The sequence below is a fragment of the Bombyx mori genome, chromosome 1 (assembly GCF_030269925.1).
Source record: "Bombyx mori chromosome 1, ASM3026992v2".
NCBI classification, from domain to species: Eukaryota; Metazoa; Arthropoda; class Insecta; order Lepidoptera; family Bombycidae; genus Bombyx; species Bombyx mori.
In genome coordinates this window covers 14,713,657-14,739,918 of record NC_085107.1, presented here as the reverse complement: position 1 = coordinate 14,739,918, position 26,262 = coordinate 14,713,657, and the positions used below count along the sequence as shown (strand labels likewise).

Genomic DNA, 26,262 nt, shown 5'->3' with positions numbered 1-26,262 from the left:
GACAAAATAATAAAGATATCTGTATTGTGTTAATTTAACTAAAAAAAAATATGATTTTGCAATATACACATTGACACTTAATGTGAATATTTTATAAACAATTAAGAATTTATATTTTTGTTAAATAAATATTTGTAAAATTTAATTTAATAAAAAAATAGGATAATGCATGTTGAAACTAAAAAAATTGTAGTTTAGCTTACGCTTACTTAACGCTTTAAAAATTTAATTATGATCTTTTGTGTGATATGAGAATTATCTTTTAATTATAAACATTGAAAGACTTAAAAAATACAAAATATTTTTTATTATTATGACCCATGTTTCTTGGAGACAATTGCTCTGTTAGGAATAGAACTTCTTAATATTTGGATTGGTTTTTTCGTTTACACGGTATAAAGGGCATCTATCCTGCACTGCAGGCATCTATCCTACTCAGTATTTTCTTGGTGGGGCAACTATCCATACAGGTAGGCATCTATCCTCCAAAAAAAGGTTCTACGAAAAACGAGTTTCCGCAAAATCTGTATTTGATAGGTTTAAAAAAATGTATACTAATTAAACATAAAGGATTGAGCTAACTACATTAATGGAAATTATTCGTATAAAATTAATATTTTCAAAATTACATGACTATTTCAAAAAGTGGGGCATCTATCTCGGCTTTACCCTATATGCTAACTAAACATTGAAGAATTTGTGTCAAATATTTGTCTCATTTACTTTTTAAATGCATTGTAGTTATTTTCGTGCAATAAAGTGTTTTGTATTGCAGTTAAGTACACATATAGAGTCAAAACCGTTTACTGCGACATCGTTTAGAACAACATGCCGGTTATAATAACCTAGAACAAAGGTCCCGGCTGAATGCTATATGACCGCCTTATTAAAAACATTGCTTTATACGACATTGCTTATAACGACATACCTCATAAAACGACCACTTTTAACTAATATTTCGGAGATTTAGATCTGTTAGAACGACCGGCTAAGCTGTATTGTAAACAATTTGAATAGGTATCCACATTTGTCTTTAATGGCTATTAATATCAGGAAAGAAAACAATAGGATTTAGTTTAGTGTAGGGTCTTTTCTAATTCTTAGAAACAAAACACGTGCATGCAGTAGAGTCAAAGCCCGTTTCTTCATATCTCCTCAGTTAGTTTGTTACTTTTCTATACACAAGACGCACCAAATTTGTGGAGTTATTCGTGAAACTTTCAAAATGTCGCAAAGAAAAAGAAAACAAATTAATACTGAAGAAAAATCGCGTATTATGTAAATATATTTTTCCAATAATTCCCTATCGATTTGTTTGTACTTGCACGATATACATTAAACATCACCGGTTGTTACGACTATCGGTTTTTACGACTGAATATGAGCAGTCCCTTCGATGTCGTTATAACAGATTTTGACTGTATTTATATGTTAATTAAAATTACGATTCGTACAGTTCCTAAATCGATTCTTAATGAATCATTTACAAACAGCTATTCCACTTATATTTATTAGTTATTAAATAATAGGTAAATAACTATTATTATTTATTATTATTTACTCGTTGGTCCGATCAGATCCGCACCGCTTTGGACAGTACAGTGTACAGCGCGCTGCATGACGCCGTGGACAGGGGAAAGTGGAAAAAAATCCTAAGATTGAAGCTCATGGGTGATGGTGGCCACGACCCTCAGACATGAGGAACACGACTCGAGGAGGAGGAGGAAATAACTATAGGGAATGAATAACTTGTATTCATTGTCGTTACCGATTTGAATGATTATTTTTTTATCTAAGTAATCACCGATTGAGTAATGTCCGGTAATTCTTGGTCTCTCAGTCTCTGTTCTCGGACAAATCAACAAAGCGACTTAGAATTTAACAAATTAATAATACTAGAGGTCCCGCAGTAGTCGAAATTCGACTATAATTAATTGGAATTGTAAGTTTGTACACCATTATGATCGTATTTTATACTTCTATAATAACAAATTTCGCCCTGACTACACTATAAAAAATATTAACAAAGACAAACAATATTTAATCTATTCTCAATTTGACAACAGACGCCAAGAACAAAAGTTCGACAATAAATAGTATGCATGCGTGCGTGCGTCAAATACATGGTTGTAGTGTGTGTAATGTTTTCTTTATTGATTTAATGTATCTTTTATGCTGTATTTAAAAAATATATTAGCATTGTGCACTTCTTCTCTATATTCTCTATAAGCGTGGAAAAGTTCATACTCCTCCGTCCGCGCAATTTTCGTAAAAAGGGATACAACGTTTTTGCTTCACGTATTAATATATAGATTTACGAATACATTTATTGGTCGTCACCATGAATTTTTATACAGTTTTCATTCATTTCTTGTTTACAAAAGAATCCAGTCTTAGATTTCCAAGAAGTCAACTTTATCCATATACACTTCAGACGATATATATTTTTTATTTTTATGTTAGGTATAGTTTTTATCTCGTTTAGCTTTTGTTTGATTAATCGTTTTTCAATTAAACTAATTTTCATCACTGATGAAAACGCATTATATATATATAGGTAATACGTTACAAATACGTTAATTAATTGGAGTTAATTCATATTTTCGGTCGCTTCTATTATGATTTGCATTATGCACGAGCCTTTACAGGATCAAAAGGTTATTATGCGATATTCAAGCCGTAGTCGTGTTTCAGACAGCGGCGGCGGCAGTTCCTTCCTCTGATCCGAGCCCGGTAAACTTCATCAAACTAATATTGTTTACGACCGAATTTTATGAGTGGCTTGTTTCGTCTTTCCCGAAATGCTTTCAATTCGTTTTACGTTCCGCACACATATACATACATATTTATACATAAGAATTTGTTGAATGCGAACGCTTTTCATTCTTTTTATTCGTATGTAACTGATATCACGGTTCTTTGATTTGGTCATTTTCGTTGTTGTTTTATTGAAGTTTTGTTTTGTTATTGTTTTAGCCCGCATCGTATTAACACTAATCATACCAACACTTACTGGTTCCTGTTTCTACCATAGCCGGTAGATGAAGGTATACGACAAGTATTACTCAAAATAAAAAAAAAACAAAAATAATAATAATAACTGTAGATTAATTGGTAAGAAAAAGTCATGAAGTCGAATGTGCAAAAGCAATAACATGATACGTGCTTTTTCAATGCTAAAGTTCAAAAATGGGTCACTTGACCCGTTATGGTATGTTTAGTGTTAATAAGCCTTTACCGGAACCCGTAGAATAAAGTCGAAGTCTCGATTGTGTTGTATACGTCAACTTCCAGAATAACCAACTGTAAGCAGCCTGCGTCTACTACGTTGCTTATAGATTTATACGCTATAATTAGGTTTTACCACAACGATTTACTGCACTGTTTATAATGAAACTATTTTAATTGGAACACAAAATCTAAAAATATCGCACAAATTTAAACACTAATAAAATGCTTGTGTCAGCCAGCGTAGGATAATGAAGTCATTGCACGATCATAAACTTACAGGTTGTTAATTTTAGGTTAATTGCTATATATGCGGAGGCGAGTCTGCGTCAAGTGGTTACCTAAGGTTGTAGACAACACAGCGTGAATTCCGTGCACACACTTTGAGAAACGCTGTCGATTTTCCGATTGTGTTGTATAACAACTGTACTACTCTTGAAACCGGAGCAAATGAAAACTTCGGTGCAGAATGGCCTTAACTATAGGTTCTAGATACGGTCTATTTACTGCTTGAAGGTTAAAAATGTATATAGACTTTGTTTTGTTTTATCAACAAAATACCAATGCCAATACTCTTGATTGAATCACTCACAATCGTTTATTTTTATTTCCAAAATGTTTTTTAAATAAATATTTCATAAACCGCAAGAGCAGACCTCTAAATCTCCACCAACGAGATTTGTGCTATAATTTTTTTTTATTTTTTTTTATTTATTTTTTTAAGATGACGACAAAGATTACCCTCGCATTTATATCCTAAAAACGACGATTAGTCCTCCAGCAAGCAGCTTAGATTTTTTACTAAGCTTTATGATATGAGTTATATACTCTTTATTCGCTGCTCGGTATACATAATTTACCGCGATTTGTTATACAATTTTCACCTACTAGTTAAGGCGACGCTGATGTAGCCTCTCAAGGCTATCAGCTTAGGTAGGAAAAAAATATATTTATATAGTTTTTCTTTGCATTTTTGTTCGAAAATGCTTGTGTTGCCACCGGCCAAAGAGGGCTGCAAGAGAAAAGGATTTCCAAAGCTGAAACAGCAAGAAACCGCTTCCCTAACGCTAAGGGAAAACAATATAGATTTAGCAAGCATAGGACTATTATAAAACTTGTTAGTGATTCTTTTTTTAGCCAGAAATGTAATCGAGAGGTGGTTGAGGACGGCCACCGCACGGATTCCTTTCCTATATGCCTTGAATTTCTCGCGTATATTAAATTGCAAACATTAGTAGTTGTGTAATTTGGACGTATTGTATGACTTCTTAGGAATCACCATCCTACCTCTCACCATCCTCGCCGAACCCGTCGCTTGCGACGAAGGGCTCGACGAGTAAATTAACCCATAGACACAGCCCACTGAGTTTCTCGTCGGATCTCCTCAATGGATCGCGTTTCCGATTCGGTGGTAGATTCTGCGAAACACTGCTCTTGCTAGGGCCAGTGTTAGCAACACTCCTGGCTTGAGCCCCGTGAACTCACCCCCTAGCTAGGTGAATCTAGAGTAACCCCTCTTGTTTTTCCATTATTTAACTTACTCTACGTTCTCATAGTAATAACAGTAAAAATAATATTACTATTATATATTATTATAAAAATAATAGTACTAATATTTTCAAAAACTACATAAAAGTACAAGGCATTGTATGTATAAATAAACAAAGCCATTAAAATAACAATTAGCGAGTAACACGTTTTTGAAATTAACATAAATGAATCGATTTTTAATTTCCTTAAGCATGAATGGCGTATCTAGCGGCACCTTTGTACCATAACAAAGACAACCCGACAAAGTGCCGATAAATGCCGTCTATTGTTAGCTTTAACTTTACAGGATTGCAGTTAAGTTTTAGTACATAATACAAGATTCACAAAAACGTTATATAGTTTGTTTATTGTTAGTAAATAACCTTATTATTTTGAAATGGTATTTCCCAAATTTGAGAGTGTTTATTCTTCGTGTTACGTTTTATATTATGTTAGACTCTACTTTTTAAAAATTTTAATTTGGCTCCAATGAGTTAGGCATTGATTTTGCCAATATGCACTGTGCCCGGTATGTAGAAAAACGACAGGTGCTTAGCAAAAAAATATATTTAAATAAAAATAAATTTGATCAAAGTTTTTCCATACGCGAATCTGTTATTTTAAGAACAGCACAAACAAATATGTTAGACTAACTACTTTAAAGATAAATATTATTAGTAAATAAATATTTACATAGAATATTTACATTAATAGGCCAGGGGATGTATTTTAGAAGGATATCATAAAGAGAGGACACAATATTGGGACAGTCGAAGAAAATTTCACTTTACATAGAATGTCCGTTTAACATCAGGCATGGTAAGACTTTTTTGCTTAACGATAGCTTACCGTGCTTAGTATTAAGTGCTCACCAGAGTTCACAGGCACCTGAGCATGAATGCCGCGAACTAACTTGGGACCTGAAATTCCAACTAAATCTCTGGACGTATGCCAGCTTTGAGACAAAAATGGACAGGATTGTGATACCTATCTGTATGAACTCACAATACGTCTACAACTTTCTCTTACATAGGATCTTCCTGATCCACTCTTAGTGCTTTAAGGCATTCCAAGCACTAGTCACTGTTGTCGTCAAACCCGTCGAATGCGACGAAGGGTTCGCCCTGTAAATTAACCCTCAGATACAGCGCACGGAGTGTCTCACTGGGTTTTGTCAGTGGATCGCGATTCCCGGCCGGCGGTAGATACATCGATGAACTGCTTTTGCTAGAGCAGATATTAGCGAAGTCTCCCTACAAGTTCGGTGAAGCTAGCATAACCCTAAGAGGTTGCTAGTCTTCTTCTTCCTATTCGTACACTCTTGACAGAGTGGTCGTGGTCATTCATCAGTCGGATACGACCTGCTCATGACTCTCGTGGGAAATTAGTGCAGTGGTTTCCCGTTGCCTTCAGCATTTTAGGGGGTATTTGATCCCCAAGCTTTCTGACGCCTCTTCCGTATTGTTACTAGGTTTTAGTTTATATAGTTTACTAGTAATAAGCAAAAAATAAAACTCTAATGAAATAAAAAGAAACAAATCAAATTATGTTTGACGTCTTGTTAATGTAGCGGTGAGAGTAGTGTGCCATATGATTAGACTTCGATTCCGAGTTGAATATAATCGATTATTATTATTCGAAATATTAATGGTTGTAGTTGTTGTTGTCTACAATGAAATATAAAGTTTGTTTTTCTTGTTATTATCTCGTTATAAATAAATATGGTAAATAATTAGAAGCGCAGTTTTAAAAAAAATATCCAATCGGTTGTGCATTTCTAACCCTAGTGTATCATTTCGCATTGAATAGTTCCAAATCACAGTTAAAACATTGTACTTATTACGTCACAAATTAAAACATTCGATGTAAAAAGATAGGAAGGAGTATTTCGCCATTGAAGCATCGACGCATTCAATAATGCTCTATGAGATTGTCTAGCTAACAATATTAGAAAAGGACAGTGATAGTATCCGAGTGAGACCGATAGATACGTTCCCACAACGATTACTTCACCTGAGTTCTTAAGAGATGGGGTGAATTTTGTAACACGTCAAAGTCATATCGATAAAAAGCAAGTGTAGTTTTGTTGTAGATAGAAGCTGTTTTATAAGAATAGATATTATTTTTAATATGCAGGTATATATATTTACTAACTAACTTATTTTCATCATACAATAAATCCAACAAACGAAGCATAAATGTACATATGTAGTTAGAACAAGGCCGTCTTTTTTTTAATTCGAGCATATAACATATTTCAAATAATGATTTAAATTTTGTCACCATCAGCAATTTAAACACTTTTTCGCATGAGAGTTTCTGAACATAATATAGTTAAGCAGTTTTCACAGTAGATTGCTAAAGCACCAAAATAAAACTTTTATTCATTGAAAATTGAACAAATTCACAACGCCATCATTAAAACAACTTAACAATGAAGGGGCAAATGCCGTGCATTTTAACATATTTTGATTAATTATTAAATAAATATTCTATCCATAATAAGAATTAGACTATATTTGCAGACATGTGCACGGCACATCGATAGAATATATTTTTTTGTTAGCACAACACTACCAAGAATGCACCTTGACTAGACCAAGGGAAATAGGTTTTTTTTCAATCACACCAGCGTTCACAATATATCATCCCTTTATTTATTTCGTGCTACATATTCGCGCACTCGGCTTTGTCTGTTGCGTGATAGATATAACAGAAAAGGGTGCGCACATCTTGTGAATTCTATACAATCAAATTTCAATGGTTATTCGCAACGACGAAACCATTATTAGTTCATTAGTCTTTTAGAAGGATTCATAGCGTTAAAGCTGAATTAATAACAAAAATAAGTGTAGTTTTTGTACATTCCTAGGATTACGTTGTACATTATTGTATTATAATATACTGAATACTCTATGGTTTCTTTTAAACTGATAATTTCAAATATTTTATTCTCAACCGAAAAATGAGAAAATTCTCACATTTTAACAATTTCTCGTCATAATCGTGCGTGCTCGTAAAATGAACTCTACTTTATGTCGCTAAATGTTAGATAATTATTCAAAACTATCTGACCCGGCAGACTTCGTAGTGCCTCAATCGATAAATAAAGGACCTAAGCTTTTGTATAAAATAAACTTAAAACAATTCCTGTCCAACGGGGGACACATGAAAGGAAAAACAAAATTAATACTTTTATATAATTCCGAGCATTTTCTACCTATTTATCTACCCTTTAAACCTTCTCTGGACTTCCACAAATAATTCAAGTCCAGGCGTTCTCGAGTTTTAGTGAGACTAACGAACAGCAATTCATTTATACCTATATATATAGATTCAATTAAAAAAGAATCAGCATAAATTGTCGTTCTTTTACGTCTAAGAGTAAGTTTGTCGCAAGCATGAAGCAGAAGCTCATTAAATACTTACTTGTCAAGTCGCTTGAAAGTAAATTGTGATTTCATCACGTATGTATTTTTTTTACGTTTCGTACTTAACAGCCATAAGATTTTCTTCAGCAGAGAAGACTTCCAGGTCCCTAACGAAGTAAGCAGAATCACTGGCGTTGAAACCCACCCGAGTTCATGCATTACTACCACGCCCCGTGTGTCATAATATTTAATATGTTTCACGACAATTGCTTTTAGAAAAATTGATAGTCTGAAGTTCAAAGCTCAATCTACTCACCTCCCTAATCTTTAATATTCTTGTTAGAAATCTAACAGCACAAGGGTAGTTGTCTAGCGAGTGTGACTTTCCAAGTCTGCAAATATGAGAACAAAGTCCCGATCCGATGAATTGGAGGAGAATAAGTGAATGAGTTAGCTTAAGATTCTTTCTTATTCTTCAAGGAGTCGAGCGACTTTCTTGTTTTGGCCTCTACAAAAATATTCTGATACAATTCCCTTCTGTACCTTTCCTCAACTTCTACTAAATGTAGGCAGACAATTCATTATTGAGGTCAGTATAAAATCATTTTAATCATCGTTTTTTACAATAAGCTCACTATTTCATAAGTTTTTTACAAGCCATCATGAAGATTTATAAATTTAAACCCGTATATGCAAGTGATGTCGCATATGATGCAGGGTTAATAGACGAGAGAAACAACAATAGGTTTTTTAATATATTCTTTAATAGTAAAGTTTTTCATATACATATTTACTATTCTAGTAATACTTCAAAATATTCAATCAATATTAAATCTCAGCATCAGATAAAAATTGTTTTGAAGTATCAGCTATATAACAATTTTTAGAACGAATCATTTAAATTCAAAATTCTAGAATAGGTTACACACGTATTCAATACATTAGAACTACAATAACAATTTGAAATTTTATCCTACCTTTTGTTTTTAATGTCGAAAAAGGTTGGCCAGTGAATTACTAGCAACACAATGCAACACCTAATTACCCATTGAAATGTTTCATTAAACTGTAGCTTATTTTACAATTTACACTTTTTGCTCAAAGAATAACATCAACACTTGAAGTCAACTTGATGGGGTAGGCCAAATTTAATATCACAAATTTAACACAAAATAGAAGCTAAAACATAAAATGAAGCAAATTATCTATTTTTCTATATTAAAAAGAGATAACAAGATACCAATAAGTATAAATCACTTAAAATTGCCATTGCGAAGTCAGGGGGCGTGGTGGTCGAATGCATTCTGTTCATTCGAGCCCGGGGGTCATTCCTTTGTCATGTTAATGCAGAACCGACTTTAGGAATAAGCTGTGGAATCGATATGTATGGCTTTTGTTGGATTTGACCTAGTGACAGGTTGGTCAACCTAGTTCGCTGGCAAGTGGAAAGGACTCTTTTGTATTCTCATTGATATTGTGGATTCAATGACCCTTTTATTTCGTGGAAAAAAAAAAGGACTGTAAAGGATTCGAAACGGTGCGAATTATAAAAATATTGATCTTTATAAAGCGCTTCTGCTACATACGTCAACAATATAATTAAAATTTATGACGAGTTTGGAAATAATTCGTAATTTATTAATAATAATTTATACCAGCTCATCATTAGTTAAGTACAAAATTGATCCAATATCTTTACGAATTGAGTTTTATTTATATGTAAATAAAAAACATTTTTGCAATATCAAAGTTAAAAAAAAATTAACTAGAAACCAGCGAGTTAGGTCGGCCGCAGCAGCCGTTCACCGTTTTGTTTTATTTTTCGTTAACAAAACGTAGAATTCAAAACAAAACATTAATACAGTTTTGTCAGCGCCATTGTTTTAAGTTTCGTAAGCTCACAAAATGAAGTTTCGAACGTTTTGAATCGCGCACCAAAGCGAGAACGATTTGCCGTTAATCGCATTTCGTCAAAACGTGATTTTAATATTCGACCGAGTTCTTATTGTTTTCGTAAAGTTTCACAATTGTAGCACGCAATACGAGCGAAGCTGGACGATTTTATTGGCTTCAAAAAAGAGAACGTACGAACCCGTTGTGCACGATGCAAACATCACACGATGAATTGTTTATACACAATCATTGATAGCTATGTGTTTTGTACCAGTAAGCGTAACAGCGCGAATAAAATGAGTGACGCCCCAAATAAAGTACACCCATGCATCAGCCCGCTGAGTTTCTCGCCGGATTTTCTCAGCGGATCGCGATTCCGACCCGGTAGTAGATTCATTCGCAAAACTGCCCTTGAGTTGTTAGGTCTCATCTGGAGGTGCTCAGGCAGCTGTTAGGAAATCCCAGCACTCCTTGCTGAGTATTTGATCGCCCCCCTGTCCTAGTGAAACTCTAAAGGACACAGGGTCACCCGTAATACTTCTTTGTTGAAAAAAAGTATTTTAGAAGCTGCAAGCTTGCCCTAAACACGTCATTACCGATCCTCCCGATTCATTAACGCTGCTTTTAGGTACCTCAAGCTTCGGCCACCGTCCCCGCCGAACCCGCATGCGACAAAGTAAATTAACCCATAGATACAGCCCACTGAGTTGCTCGCCGAATCTTCTCAGTGGGTCACGTTTCCGATTCGATGGTAGATTCTGCGAAGCACGGCTCTTGCTAGGGCCAGGGTTGGCAACACCTCCGGCTTGAGCCCAGAGAGCTCACCTACACGCTAGGGTAACGCTGATATAGCTCTCAAAGCTATCAGCACAGGCAGGAAAAAAAAAGAAGATTTTTATTTTGATTTGAACAATATCTATTCTCTTTCCTATCTCCCTCTCCAACGCTCTTATCTACAATTATACCGGAAATTGTGTAGGCGACTGTGTGTAAAGACTTCTACGTATGTATGTATAACGTCCAAAGAAGTTTTTATCTACCTATTTGTGAAATATGGTGCCAAAAAGAAGATAATATCATATTCTATTAATTCCTATTACAAATAACAGGGTTCTTGAGCAAGGAAGTTTCTATTATGAATATGAACAGATATCTTTAAAGCCGATTTCTTTAAACAAAATTGTTAACTAGCACAACTTTTTCTATTTTATAAAACCTAGTCCTAATAATTATCTAAAATGTATTATAATCAAAATGCTTTTTTCTCACTTCTAAAGTACATTTATTCTCTTTATAAACCCTGCTCAATGTGCGGTACTAAGCTAAAATTTTCTAAAACGCATTTCCACAGTATACGAAACGCTTGCTTGCTACTCGTAAAATTCTCAAAATCCTGAGCGATAGAGCAGTGCAACGTGCATTTGGCGCCTCAGATACATAGCTTTTTTCAACAGTTATTAAACTTAAATTCCTCAATTTCTAATTCAAGCCAATTTCAGCTTTCCGCTTTTGGAAACACGTAACAAAACACAATAAAAACTTTTTAGCGTTTAGGAGAAATCTAAGTTAATCGTTTTAGTATCGGTTTCATAGGGTTCTCACTCTTAACTTTCAACAATACGATCGAAATTCTTATAAACCAAAAACGATGTCCTTGGAAGAGGATAATAATAAAGCGTTTTTTGTATACAAGATATCCGTGTGCGATGCACCGAAATGCATCAGTGTGCATGTCTAGCAGCTGTGCCTATTATTCGTTTCACAGTGTGAGTGGTTTGTACGACGACTGAGTGAAATTGATGCTTTCGATAAAATAAAATGAAAATATCCAAGTGTATTATTATTTCGTGCGATATCGCGTGACTATCCTGTATTTGGCTAACGAAAGTATGGTTCGCGGCGGCGAAGAAAACCGGGCTTAAATGTGTTCGTATTCTATTGTCGTAATTATTCATAATTCTATGACAATGTTATCAAGTCACGTCGATATTTTTACAAAACAAGATTGTTTCGTGTTTTTTATTGTTCCTAAAAATGAAATAATCTCATGGCACCAACTTAGGGCAATTCTATAATTTTTTGTGGTCAACTAACCATTTTATTATTAAGTATAGATTGTTTATTATAAAACTGGAATCAAGCATATCTTTATCATTAAACATTATTAAGACTAAGTCACTATCAACTATATTCCTCTTTTTTTACGTTTTATGTCCAGAATGTTGCGATCATGGTCGATTATGGTATTTTTCGTTCTGTCTAACCGTTCTAGTTTAAATAAATAATTATACTGTATTTACTTGAAATATCAAAATCGTTCCATCACAGTACACAAACATAGAGAAACTTTTTTGCATCGCTTGCTGATGCCATTCCCAGGAACATGTGGACCGCTACGTTCGTAGATCAAACACGCCATCCTGCCGTCATTGTAGTTTCCTTTATCAATACTTTCCAAAAAATCTTTGTTGACAACCGTCTCTTTCTAATCTATCCCAAAGAATGGGTTCGACAAGGACATATATAGAGGCACATCTTCAAACATAATTGCTTTCAAAATGAAAAGATGTTAAACAATAAGTCGGAGAAAGAATACTCTCCGCGAACGATGTTTCTATAAGATTGCTTTATTTTATAGCTTAAGCGTACGTACATTAGAGTTATTAAAAAGTTAAACGATCAGCAGTTAATTGAATTGAGACAAGGCTACAGTCGATATTCTAGCGTTGTTGAAATTTAACTTTTCTGAATATGAAATGTGAGCCGCATTTCCATTAAAAGCATATCAATCCTAACCCTGATAATCCCTAGAACTGATTTAGAAAATTTCCAATCAGGAACGGGTGTTTATTTTACGCTAGATACATTTAGTTTAGGTTTTAAACTTTTCGTGTAACAATAACAACGTAGGCGTGTAAACACAGCGTCATCATTTAGTTACAAAATTTGGGTGGGATAGCTGTTATCTAATGGGATAGGCGACGCGTGCACGCGGTGATATCTACTGACCCCGATAGTAACTTAACACTGAAGGTCGTGAAATCGTCTGTGTATTTTCGCCTTATAAGAAAAAAAGTTTATGCGGTATGTAGATACATTTAAGACATCTGAGGTATCTTTTCGGAGGAGGGTCAAAAGTCAACGTTTTCTGTTAAAAGTTTTATTTTCCTCATACAGAGGATAACGACATCTCAAACTTTAGTTTTGCGGCAAGCCACGTCATTTAGAAAAAAAAAGAAATAACACACACATTCTGCGAGTACAGTAAAGTTCAATCAACTAAAAGAAGTCAACGTAATTGAAACAAGTAAAAAAATATTGATTTATATGCAGTAAAATGTTGATCATTAATTTTATTTACATACAAAAGCGAAATCACGAGATTTCTCTACGTTTTGCAATGTAGGCGCTCACAAAGAACGAATTTTACGTAAATACTATTTAGAAGCGATTTTTTGTTTGTTGTCGCATACATAATAATATAAAATAGCAACGCATACGTAATATATATTTATATAGACCTGGTAGCTTATAAGCACAAGCTATTCTTTGTTACGAATTTAAAGCGGGTTAAGCAGTGTGGCAGGTCTCTCTATTCTATTCTATCAGCCCATGGACGTCCACTGCTGGACATAGCCAAAGCCTCGCCACAAAGATCGGTCCTGCGCTGCCTGCATCCAGCGGATCCCCGCGAACCTCAATAGGTCGTCGGCCCACCTTGTGGGAGGCCTACCCACGCTACGTCTTCCAGTACGCGGTCGCCACTCAAGAACCTTCTGGCCCCAACGGCCATCCGTTCCGCGAGCAATGTGTCCTGCTCGCTGCCACTTCAGTGTCGCAATCCTTTGGGCTATGTCGGTTACCATGGTTTTCCTGCGAATCTCCTCATTTCTGATTTAATCTCGCAGGGAAACTCCGAGCATAGCCCTCTCCATTGCTCTTTGGGTGACCTTGAGCCTTCTCATAAGGCCCATTGTAAGCGACGACAGGTCTAGTGTCCAAAAAAACTGAAGTTTATAAAAATATATATTATAATATGTAGGAGCGAATTAGAATTGTTTACGTTTCGTGTAAGTCACGTGGATTGTAATTGGAAATGATCTCATTGTAGCATACAGAGTACACATGTCTCACATATGTACAACCAAAAATCTTACAATGATGACATTTCTTTCAAAGCTGATAAACATGACTCGCTTGGATTTAACGTAGAGCCCATTGACTTTTTTCCTACCTAAGTTGATAATCTTACAGGGTTATGCCAGCCTAACCTGACAAGCAGGTAAGCTCACGCGACTCTAACTCGGTGACGTTGCAAACACTACTTAGCAAGAGCACTGCTTCGCAGAATCTACTACCGGACTTGGCCTTCGAGGCCCACGGTATGGGCCGGCCAAAGATTTTGATGACGGGAATGGAGGTTGGAGACGAGATACTAGCAGTGGTGTCGGGATTGCGAGGCCAGGCATTGGGGGATACGCGTGGGCGGGAAGTTAAGGAGGAAGCACTTATTCTTAGAGTTAAATATTTCAAACATACTCATAGCCCCAAACTTACATTTTTATTAATTAAATAAATTATCATTTTCTATACTATCGACAATGTTCAACTAACATGGTACCAATTGAAAAAAATTTAAATTTTTATCTTTGAATATGGAAATAAACAAGGCCTTATGGTATTGTTTTTACAAAAATACTATCGACGCGACATAGTCTTATTTGAGGTAAAAGTTGTATTTTTTTTTTAAAAATAGTACCTACTATACCTATTCTCTTATCATTAGAATGATAGATAGATACTCACTTATTTCTTTTTTCACTCGACTTCGTCCATTCACACTGCGTGCCCTGTCCATCGCAGGCGCATCTTCATGGTATTTTTGGTTTTTTCTCTTCTTATTTGTACTCCTTATATGGACATATTAGGACAATACGTTTTCTAACATAATCAACAGTGCTTCAGACACATTGGTATTGAAAGAGTTTATGCCAGTTTTTTTTTTTTTTTTTTTTTTTTTTTTTTTTTTTTTTTTTTTTTTTTTTTTTTTTTTTTTTTTTTTTTTTTTTTTTTTTCCTACCTATGCTGATAGCCTTGAGAGGCTATTTCAGCTTCACCCTAACGTTTGTAGGTGAGCTCGCGGGGCTCAACCGGAGAGTTGCTAGCACTGACCCTAGCAAGAGCAGTGCTTCGCAGAATCTACCACCGGATCGGAAACGCGACCCACTGAGAAGATCCGGCGAGAAACTCAGTGGGCTGTGTCTAGGGGTTAATTCGCTCGTCGAGCCCTTCGTCGCAAGCGACGGGTTCGACGAGGACGGTGACCGGTGCTTGTGGTGCCTAAAAGCACCGTTAATGGATCAGGAGGATCCGTAATGACGTGCTTTGGGCGACGTCGACTGTTAACCATTCGGTCTACAGGATCGGGTATGTAGTTTCCAGCGGCCACGACAAGAGGGTTCTCATGTCGTGCCGCCTTCTCGAAATGGCGCAATGATGCCGACTGTAGATACTTACCGACAGAGTCGAGCTCCAGGTCATCGTGGAGATCCACGTTCCTCAGGAACCATGGTGCTCCGACGGCTATCCTGCAGAATCGGGATTGAATAACCTGAAGGGGCTTCAAGTTGGTGCGGGCTGCGTGAGCGAACACTACGCTTGCATACGTCATAACGGGGCGTATGCAAGTTTTGTAGAGAGTTACCTTATTACGGAGGGACAGTTTGCTTCGCTTGCAAAGCATAGGGTAGAGACGTCCTAATATGAAGGCGGCACGGTCGCGTACCGTTTTAATATGGGGACGGAATGTCATCCCTCTGTCGAGGGTGACGCCTAGATATTTGACCTTCGAGACCCACGGTATGGGCTGGCCAAAGAGAGTGATGGGACTAACGGCGGAGGTGTTTGCGCGCCTACTACGGAGTGGGATGCTCGAAGTGATGTTCGGAGGGCGACCCCTTTTGAAGAGCACCGCTGCGCTTTTCGTGGGGTTGATGTCAATTCGCCACTTCCGGAACCACTGTCCCATGGTGGCTACTGCGATCTGGAGTCGCCGATGAAGCAGCGACATCTTCCTACACGAGTAGTAGATAGCTGTGTCATCGGCGAAGAGCGCTAGATGGGTCTCCGGAGACCGGGGTATATCATTGATATACAAACTAAATAATAACGGGGAGAGCGCGGAGCCTTGCGGGACTCCGGCTGTCAGTTGACGGGGACGAGAACGAGTTCCCTCTACTCGATATCGAAACGAACGGTTCGACAAGAAGTCTCGTATGATGAGCACAAGTCTGTCTGGCACTCCCATGTTGTACAGTTTGTAAATTAAACCGTTGTGCCAGACTTTGTCGAACGCCTTCGCGATGTCGAAGAAGAGGGCGCCGGTCGGGATTTGTTTACGCCTATTTAGTCCTATCAGGATGTGCTCCGTGAGGCGGTGCACTTGTTGTACGCACGAGTGTTTAGAGCGGAATCCGAACTGTTCGTCTATGAGAATTTTGTTCGCGGTAACAAAATCCCAGAGGCGTTTCCTAAGGAGCCGTTCGTAAATTTTTCCTATCGTCGGGAGGAGACTAATAGGACGGTAACTAGATGTTTCGTTTGTCGGTTTGCCCGGCTTATGTATACCGATAACGTCCGCTTCTTTCCACACCGCGGGAAAGATGCAGTGCGTCATAGCGGCATTTAAAATTGTAGCCAACATTGCTATCAGTTGGACTGGCAAGAGTTTTAGCGCGCGGTTGCGAATGCCGTCGGAGCCGGATGCCTTCCTAGGTTGGAGATTGTGGATCGCGTCTCTAACTTCGTCAGTGGTAATGGGGGGTAACGCGTCCGAGGGCGGCAGGGAAGCTCTGCGCTCGACCTCCCTGTCGACTAACTCGGTGTGTTCGGGGTCCGCGTGTTGAGTGCTGGTGGTGCACTGCTCTTGCAGTGCATCGGCCAGCAGCTCAGCCTTGTCATCGTCATCGAATGCCGGTGGTTGGCCTGAAGGGCGTACGAGGGGAGGCATAGTAGCGGTAGTTTCGGATTTGAGAGTCCTAGCTAGTCGCCAGTATGCTTGGTGGGAGGGCGCGAGTTGTTCTAAATAACTATGCCAATTATCGTTACGCGCGTTGCTTAGGCGGGAGTGGACTTCGCGTTGTAGACGACGCATCCGAATCCGGTTTGAATGCGTGGGAAGCCGATCGTAGGCCCGGATTGCCGCGTTCCTAACTCTTAAGAGATTCCTAAGTTCGGAGGATAGTCTGATGCGGTGGAAGCTGTCCTCCACATCGACTTCTTTTGAAGATCTAATGATCGCGGAAGAGATGTGATCGGTAATGATGTTTATGGATTCGACGGTGTCCTCGGGGGATAGATTCGAATCCAGGCCGTAAGGGAGGATTGGCGGAGCGGCTTCGGCTAGGCACGTGCCCAGCTTATTCCAATCCACCATGGTCCTCGTAACAGTGACTGGGTTGTGAGGGCGACCGAGCTGCATAACGACAGGTCGGTGGTCTGAGTCGAGCTCTGACAGTGCTTCGATGGAACGTAAGCGCAGAGTTACGTTCCTAAGCAATGCCAGGTCTATAGTGCTCGGACGGAGCGCGATGTTATACGGATAACATGTTGGAGTTGGGGGACCGACTACTTCAAAAGTGAGGTCGTCTATAAACGCGTCGAGACGCCTACCGTTAACGTTCGTACGATGGCAGTTCCACCTAGTGTGGTGGCAATTTAAATCGCCTGCCAGGATGACGGAGTCTCCCATGCCGAACAGTGACTCGATGTCACTGCTCAGGAGGGGCTTGTCCGGGGGGAGATAAACGGATGCGATGACGATCGGCTGGTGTCCCGTCAGCGAGATACGGCACACTGACGCCTCGATATGTAAGAGCGAGGGAGTATCGAGAGGGACAACGTGCAGGGCCCGCCTATAGTAAATGGCAGTCCCGCCTTTGGAGGCGGTGAGTCTGTCATTCCTAACCATGACGTAATTCGCGACTTTCGGGTCACGACGCGAGGGCTTCAGACAGGTCTCCTGCACTAACAAAATATCTACAAGATTGTCGCGGAGGAATTCGAAAATTTGATCGCGTTGCCGCGCGAGTCCGTTAGCATTGTAGAATGCTAACGTAAGGGAATACGGTTTTTCTCTACCTTTTTGCGCCATTGATTACCGGTAAAGAATTTTTATAACGTGCGAGACACGGACTCGTAGACGTCCATGTGATCGAAAGCGGCCGCGAGCCGCTGTTCGGGGGTTACCGACCTACGGATAGCATCTGCGAACGATCGCAGACGGTCAAAGTTTACCGCGGTGACGAAGTCGCGCACGAGCGCGAAGTCGTTGACGACTGAGGGTTGCGGGGGGCGGTACGCGGGCGCGGGGCGAGGTGCGAGCAGGGGCTGAGGCGCGTGACGTGTCGCAGGCGGGAGCTGGGGTACGTTTTGTGTTCCCTCCTTCGTATACGGCAGCGGTTTTTTCCACGCCGAGACGGTGGGAACCGCAGCCGGTACGAAGGCTGGTTTCGGCACTGAAGGCGCCGAAGTCTTTGGGTCGACGGTTTGGGGGGCTGGGTGGTTCGGGCGTTTACGCGGAGCCCTAGGACATCCGCGGTAGTTTGCCGGGTGCCCTTGCTTAAGGCATAGGACACAGCTTGGGGGTTCCGTCGCGGTTTCCCTAACACGCGAACATTCTGTGGTTGCGTGATCGCCGAGGCATTTCACGCAGCGGGGGCGCGCGTGGCAATTACGCGCTGAGTGGCCATAGAGCTGGCACCTGTGGCACTGCCCGGGAGTACCACGTTTATGGGGGGCTTCGATGGTGACCCCGGAGAGGCCGCATATCGTTTTGAGACATGAGATTCTTTTCTTTGCCTCCGGGGTTGATTCTAGCGCGACGAGAATCATATTGTACGGCTGTCTGCCGCGTCCGCTGTGCATCCGGTGCACACTAATTATTGGGAGGGACTGACCGATCAGATCCTCCTTTACGTAGTCTATTTCGAGTTCCTTGGGGACTCCACGTATCACTACGCGGAGTTCGCGGTCCTCCTGAAGAGCATAGGTGTGATAACCTATGTTCTCCTTTCGGAGGTAAGCAGAGAGGGCCCTATGGTCGCCCGGCGTTGCGACCTTAATCTGAATCCCATGCGCGACGTTACGCGCATGGGTATAATTAATTTTGTTGGCCTGAAGGGCCTGGGATACGCGATTCCACGCTGACTTCTCCTGGAGTATCAGCGGGGGCGGGACAACTGTTTTAGGCGCGGGCGCGGTTTTTGGGCGCGGCGGTGGGATTACGCGGCGGGCGGAGTCCGACTCCGGCGTTACGACTACCTGCGGTCGGGAGGCGGTCGCGGACTTGGTTTGCTTCGTCATGGAGCTCCGGGACTCCACGACGCGAGTACGCTTTTTACCGCGCGTTACAGTTTGAAACCCATCCGAGGTTCCGGGTTGAGGGCTAGTCGCGGACTCGAAGTCCATCTCCGATTCGGTATCGGAGCCTGAACTAGACTGCCAGTCTTATGTCACTTTTCTAATACCGACTTCAGATTGTCATTTGTCTTTTGATATGATCACAGAAAAAAATATATACGTACTTAGATTTCAGACAGACGCTCTCTGTCTACCTTCAACTGTCGCAGTGCTTGTCCTGAGTGCCACCAAGGAATCTTCAGTATATTATTCCAGTACCGTATCTGGAATATATAGATGCACTTGCTCTGTATTGCTTGTAATGTCATTACCTCTCCTGTTTGGCTCTAAATTATGTAATTAATGTGTACTAATCAAAGCCAGCCAGCCCGGTTTGCTCGACCTCGTTAGACTGATTTAAAGATTTTCTGAATATTCCATTGAAATCGATCCTGCCCTTTCGGAGTCTTTAATGAATATACAGTCAAACCTGGGTAAGTGAGAACTGCATAAGTGAGAAAACTCTATAAGTGTGAGTAATAACCAGGACCCGTCATTTTAAGCTCCCAAAATCTCTATTAGCGAGAAATAGAAACCTTTGTAAGAGAGAGTTGTTTTTCCCTCATGAACTTCCGTAAGTGAGACTGCTACTTATCTATACCTCTATAAGCGACAGTCGAGCTTTATTTATTTATATTATTTAGGAGGAACTAATTACAAAACATTAACATCTGCTATTTTATGACTCATTCTTAACTTTCGTGGAACTTCCTACCATTGTTTTTGTATTGTTTTCTCGTCAATATTGAACCTATTCTATTTCCTGGAACTAAATAACGTTGTTATTTTATCGCACTCTTTTCGAATGGACACGTGTGCCTGTATACCGTCCTATTTGTCGGACTTACTCAGTTTGTCGTTAATCAATTGCGAAGGAAAATTCTGTTCTGCATCATGTCGAAACGGAAAATTAAAGTACTGTCATTAAGTGATAAACTTAAAATAGTGAATGCGTTTGAATTCAGAAAATCACGAAATGAAATTTAGAGGGTGCATTAGCGAGAAACTCGGGTTAGTGAGAAACCTCTATAAGCGAGAATGAGATTGTGCTCCCTTGAACTCTCACTTATCCAGATTTGACTGTATATACAAATCGACTTTTATTTATGTATGTAGATATCCGTAGCATAGTACTAAGGGCCTGGCCACAGCTACTGGCGGTGCGTTATGCGGTGCGTTGCGAGGCGCGGCGGGCGGTGTGACTTGCGGGGGTATGCCACAGCTAGACTAGTTGCGACGGCGGCGGCGTCAGAGGTGGACGTATTTAGAAAGCCCTATCAAATTTCCCTTTCAAAAGTGGCACGATATTACCTTGAAATAAGTGCGTTCTTAGCTGAAGATATTATTCAATCAAGAATAGGAGCGTACCCAGTTAGAAAAAGAGAGAACTTGGCGAATTTCACCCTATTTATTAGGTATTATATTAGGAATATAAGAACTATCCCGCTAAATAGATTATTAATAGATTCAACCTTCACAGATATTACCAGGTTCAAATCTAAATTTACCATACGTGTTAATTGCTGATAAAGCCTATCCTCTTAAAAATTATTTGATGCGCCCATATCCACCGGGTGGTTTAAATGCGGAACAAATAATTTTCGACAAAACATTATCCCGGGCAAGTGTCACAATTCAGTACGCGTTTGGTATTCTAACTAATAAATTTCGTATTTTTACGAAAAGTGTACAGGCAAACAAAAAGCACGCGACATTGATTATAAAGGTTTCGTGCCTTAACAGAAAGTGATGGAGACAGAGATGCAGATTTTCAGCAGTTTGTTTCCCAGTTTGGAGACTCCAATATTCACAATAGCGTACGCAGATCAAGACGGAATAATCGAGCAACGGTTCAAGCATCTAGAATACGAAATCAATTCAAATTTCAAATTTTATTTCAATAATCCTATCCAAGAGTATCTAGGAAACCATTAGTACCAGAAAATTGTTGTTTTATTTCGTCCCACATTTTTTTTATAACATGCCTATATTTATGATGTGGATGTTTTGACATCCATATTTCTGGTCTACTCAGTATTTCACTAATGAATTGTTCCACATCCATTATATTTTATTAGCTCAACGCGCGGTAAAAACAAAATGATTTGTTTCGGTCGCGCGATGCCTCAATGCGTCCACCGACACCGCCGCGCGCGCCGCTCTGAGCTGTGGCCACCTCCATATTGTCTAGTACATTTGTTTCACTCGCACATCGTGCAGCTCGTCGCCGCCAGATGTCACGCGCCTCTCACCGCGCCTCGCAACGCACCGCAAAACGCACCGCCAGTAGCTGTGGCATACTTCATAGGTTGTCTACCATTTGTTTTCGCCGCTCCCGCTTGCCGCGCCTCACGACGCACCGCAATTCGCACCGCTCTCGGCTGTGGCCAAGGGGTAAGACGTTGATGTTTCAAGAGTAGGACAGCTGTTACTCTAATGCAATTAACTTGGACCTCACTTCTCAAGGTGTGTAGCGCCACGTTGTCTATTACTTCGAGGGCTTATCCGACTGAGACTATATAATAAATCTGCATATCTGCGCGTCTTTTGTTACGCAAACTACTTCAACCTTAGTGTTATCCCTAAACAAATAAGTCTGCCAAGATTTTTCTATAGGTACCTATTTACTCATATGTTTGAAAATCGAAAATACAAATAAATATTCAAATATTAATCATATTCAGTTACAACTTTCGTGACCTAGCATCGTTACATTCGAACTACTCTCATGACGAGTGATTGTATTGTCGCGAACCCTTTATGGGAACTTCAAGGTCACACGAAACCCAATTTTACGCCCCAACCGGTAATTTCATACAATATTTTTCCCCGTTTTATTATATTGTCTAATTTTGCTGTCTCCGAATCGTAATAAATAATACGTATCGTTTACGTAAATTATTTTGTAATTTACAAGCTTTATCACCTGTCCTTCTCTCTTGATTCAAATTTTAAACTAAGGATGGTTTGTTTAAGATTACATTTGTTTAGTACCTAGTAAATGTAGCATCTAAATCTCTATGTATATTTATAAATGGGATTGTGAATCGAAAAATATTTAAATAAAATACTTTTTGACACATTTTATCAGATTCGTATGTGGTTTACGAATTGCTGTTCCAGAAATTATGATAATTCATTTCTGAAATTAAACGGAATTGAAAGCTAAATATTCGAAAGAATAAAATAAAGAACCCTAAGTCACATGCAATTATTTTTTTTCTTCTAGGGTACTATGAAGTGCGCCCGACTTCAATTACAAGAAAGAGCAAAAGTAATACCTAAAACAGAAAAGATCCAAAATACTCAAAGACCTAGAAGATACTGTCAAAAACGTCTCGTTAATCCTGAACATGACGAAAACCCGACATGGATGGCTGTTTTTGGAAGGTATATTTAATTTTATTGTTCGACAAACGAAACACTCCGAATATATGGTGGAGGTACTCAAACGGGTACAAGGTATCCCTCTGTATATTAATCTGCCGCGCTTTAGTAAATCCCGAAATCCCCGCTTGGGCTCCCCTACTAGAATGATTTCTATTGAAGCTTCAATTAAAGACTCTTTGGTCATGGTGCCGTAAGTCTAATGAGTATTCCTGAAATATTTCTTGACTATTTAGATTCTTGCGATTGATGTATCGAGCAGCCTTCAATATCAAAGTCACATAGAAGAAGAAGCTACGGTGGCTTCAAACTTTTTCAATAGACCGATACTTTACTCTTGGACTACGTGAAATTCTGGCTTCGCACGCTCTATTGCTACTACATACCATTAACTTCTATTTGATTTGGTACAGAAGAGAAACGTTGTTAATAGTCCTGGTCTTACGGATTGCTGAGAGCCTCAGGGTCTACGGAGGTATTTCAGTCCACTCTGTGTTGTCGACGGGGAGTATTTTGAATAATGGTTTAAGATGATTCCGCCATTTTATTTTTATCACACATCATCGGAGCGTAGTTCGAAATATTACGTGGACTCACTGCACTCATCCGCAGTGAGTATTCAGAGATCCTTTCTGAGATACGCGTCATCCGTCTTTGGAATAAATTCTCGTTCACGCTCATTTCCCAGCGAGGTTCGACAAGAGTCTGGCATTCTAGTGCCCCCGACTTTACCGATGTCTTTGAGTGACGGCGATCACTCACTATCGAGTAAACCAATTGCTACCCTATTTCGAATGCACTTTAGATTTCATATGATGAAAATTAATTTCCCCGTCCACTTTATGACCTAACGTAAAAGTTTCAATGATGTTGTACTACAATATTATTATTATTATTTACTTTAGCTTTTGGTTTAGATACATACAACGTTCCTTGAACGTTATTATCTCAGATGTAGGGAAGCGTACGTGTCAATCAATCTATTATCTCATTGTTCAGATATCATTGCAACGCTGACAACCCTAAGGAAGCGCCAGAACATGGGCAAAGCCATCGTGACAATGAAGATCTCTACCTTAGTGTTCAAACACTAAAATTCCAAGGTGACGTCGAGCAACAAAAAAGACCTAAAACAAGTTTCAAATACAAAACGCTAAGCGATAACAAGAAACACAGGATGTTCGTTAAACAAATGGTACAAAATGATTTCGATGATTCGGGAAGATCTTCACAACACACATGCTACTATTTCGACGATTACGCTAAGTATTTGTTCAGTAATGAAAGGTCCAGACCCAATTCTGGTAAATCAAGCCTCTTCCTTCAAGGCCTTAGTGGTAATTACAGAGAACAAAAAGAGATACGCGTCAATGACTCAGATAGAAAGTGCAGGAGCGTCGGATCTAGGTTTAAAAGTATTTTCAAACGAAATACGAAACACAATTTCGATAATACGGATGACAAGTCGGAGATCGATGATATTCAAGACGCTAAAATAAAGTTTGAGAAATCTGGTACGAGAAAGAGTTTGACCATATCACGAACTCAAAGCCCTGAAACTTTCCAGATAATAAGAGTCGACGTAGTATGCAATTACAGCAATCCCATCTTATTAGATCAAGAAGATGAAAAAAACATAACAGAAAACCATTTGGAATCAGTTACAGAATCGAAATTAGACAACTTTAAAAATTCTCATTTCGCTACTAAGTATTTATTGACTAAGACTGTTAAAACTTTAGATGAACATTTATCCGGTGGAGCCAAAGTAACTCTGCTCTGCAAAACATTCAAATTGTCCGAACGAAACAATTTCTCACGAACAATTAGAAACGATGAGGCTGGAAAGAGGAGTAAGGTGAAAGATGTAAAAGTTAAAACTAAGATCAAGAAATAAAGATTGTTAGTAAATGAGTATTTAATTTTTTAGCAAAGAATCCAGAAAAAAAATTGGTTCTGGTCAAATTTATTGTGTGTGCGATGCAACGACAATTTCGACAGACGTCAAATACCTGGCGGGCGAGCCGACCCTCTGGCGCCACCCTTAATTCAAACAAACCGTTCTCAAACTTTCTACAAAGGTGGGTATTTTACTAATCAACCCTCTGAAATTAATACTGCAATCGCGTTTGCAACTTGTTGACTTGCTAAGTAATAGCGATTGATCACATATAACAATAAACGGATATGACAGAAAACATTGTCTCAAAAAAGATTAGCTAAAGGTAAATAACAATAGTTTTAATAAGTATAATATTATATTACATTGTGGTGGGTAGCCAGTCAACATACAACACAAGATATGTGACAGATGCCTGAATCTCGTTTAGGACATTTTCAAGATAAGCTTGCATATATACAAGTTCCGAACAATAATATTCGGACCGTCGGTCTACCGAGCAATATCACCCGCTCAGAGGAAAAATTTCCCTTTGTCGTATACCTACAAAGTTATACCTTTTACGAAATATATAATTTTCTCGTATGTCAATTTATTATATATGTAACACGCTATTCCGATGCAAAGAAAGAAATAGTTCAATTTTTTTTCCAAAAATAATTCAAAGCTAATTCAACAGTTTGAGAGCCACTACCATGATAGAAAAAATGTAAGAGCATAAATTTTTCACGCAACCTGTGATTTAGTGAGACGCACACGATCAATTCTAAACGAAAAAAAAAAAACATTTAATCTACAAAAGTTGACCATAACATAAAAAAAGTGGAGGTAATCGATATTTTATTTAAAAGTCATTTAGTGCAAAAAGTATATTACTAATGTTTTGTAATTTAGTAAAAGGTTTTTGTTTATGTCGAGTTGAAATAAAACATCAATATTATACGTTTGTTTTGTAAAAATGTATATAATTTATTTAAAAAAAACCCTTCACAACTATGGATAGAAATGACTTTTTTTAAAGACTGCCCATAAGTTCGAAGGAATTTGGATTTTGAATTTTTTTCCTTGTTTGGTTCTAGCTTTAAAATAACAATGTTCGAGATTATAGACTAAATGTGCTATTAGCAGCAACCCTCTTAGCAGTTTCGAAAATCCTTCCTTATTTTATGGAAAATCCTTGTTAAATTCACATTTCGACACTTACCGGTTTCAAATCTATGTCGTCCTCTCAGAGCCTTCGCTTTATGTCGCCTTTCAAATCAATTCAGACTGGTCGCGTGATTGTCCACATTCATTAGCGAAAAACAAAATAAAAATTCATACTGAACTTATAATCTCCACAGACAGAAACTGTTCGTTTTTTTTTTTCATTGAGACCTTATCTGGCGACGTCATCAAATCTCTTTTCACGGAATGCTTCTATCAAGATTACCGGTGATTTGATTCGATTTTATTTTTTTCGTACTTCAGTATATTCTATAAGATGGCAGCAGT

At 38.8% G+C, this 26,262-nt stretch overlaps 1 protein-coding gene across 1 annotated transcript; it reads left to right on the top strand.

Moving 5' to 3' along the window:
• Positions 1–2,687: 2,687 nt before the first annotated feature.
• Positions 2,688–24,779, top strand: LOC110386423 (uncharacterized). The gene is made up of 3 exons (XM_062670059.1): positions 2,688–2,733; positions 22,711–22,871; positions 23,868–24,779. The coding sequence occupies exons 2-3, from the start codon at positions 22,717–22,719 to the stop codon at positions 24,763–24,765; spliced, it is 1,053 nt and encodes a 350-aa protein (XP_062526043.1). The 5' UTR covers positions 2,688–2,733; positions 22,711–22,716; the 3' UTR covers positions 24,766–24,779.
• The last annotated feature ends 1,483 nt before the right edge of the window (positions 24,780–26,262 follow it).

Bases quoted from the DNA above. Each gene is read 5' to 3' on its own strand.
- LOC110386423 (XM_062670059.1), top strand. From the start codon at position 22,717: ATGAAGTGCGCCCGACTTCAATTACAAGAAAGAGCAAAAGTAATACCT. The intron at 22,872-23,867 runs GTATATTTAATT...CTCATTGTTCAG, and splicing joins TGGATGGCTGTTTTTGGAAG to ATATCATTGCAACGCTGACA.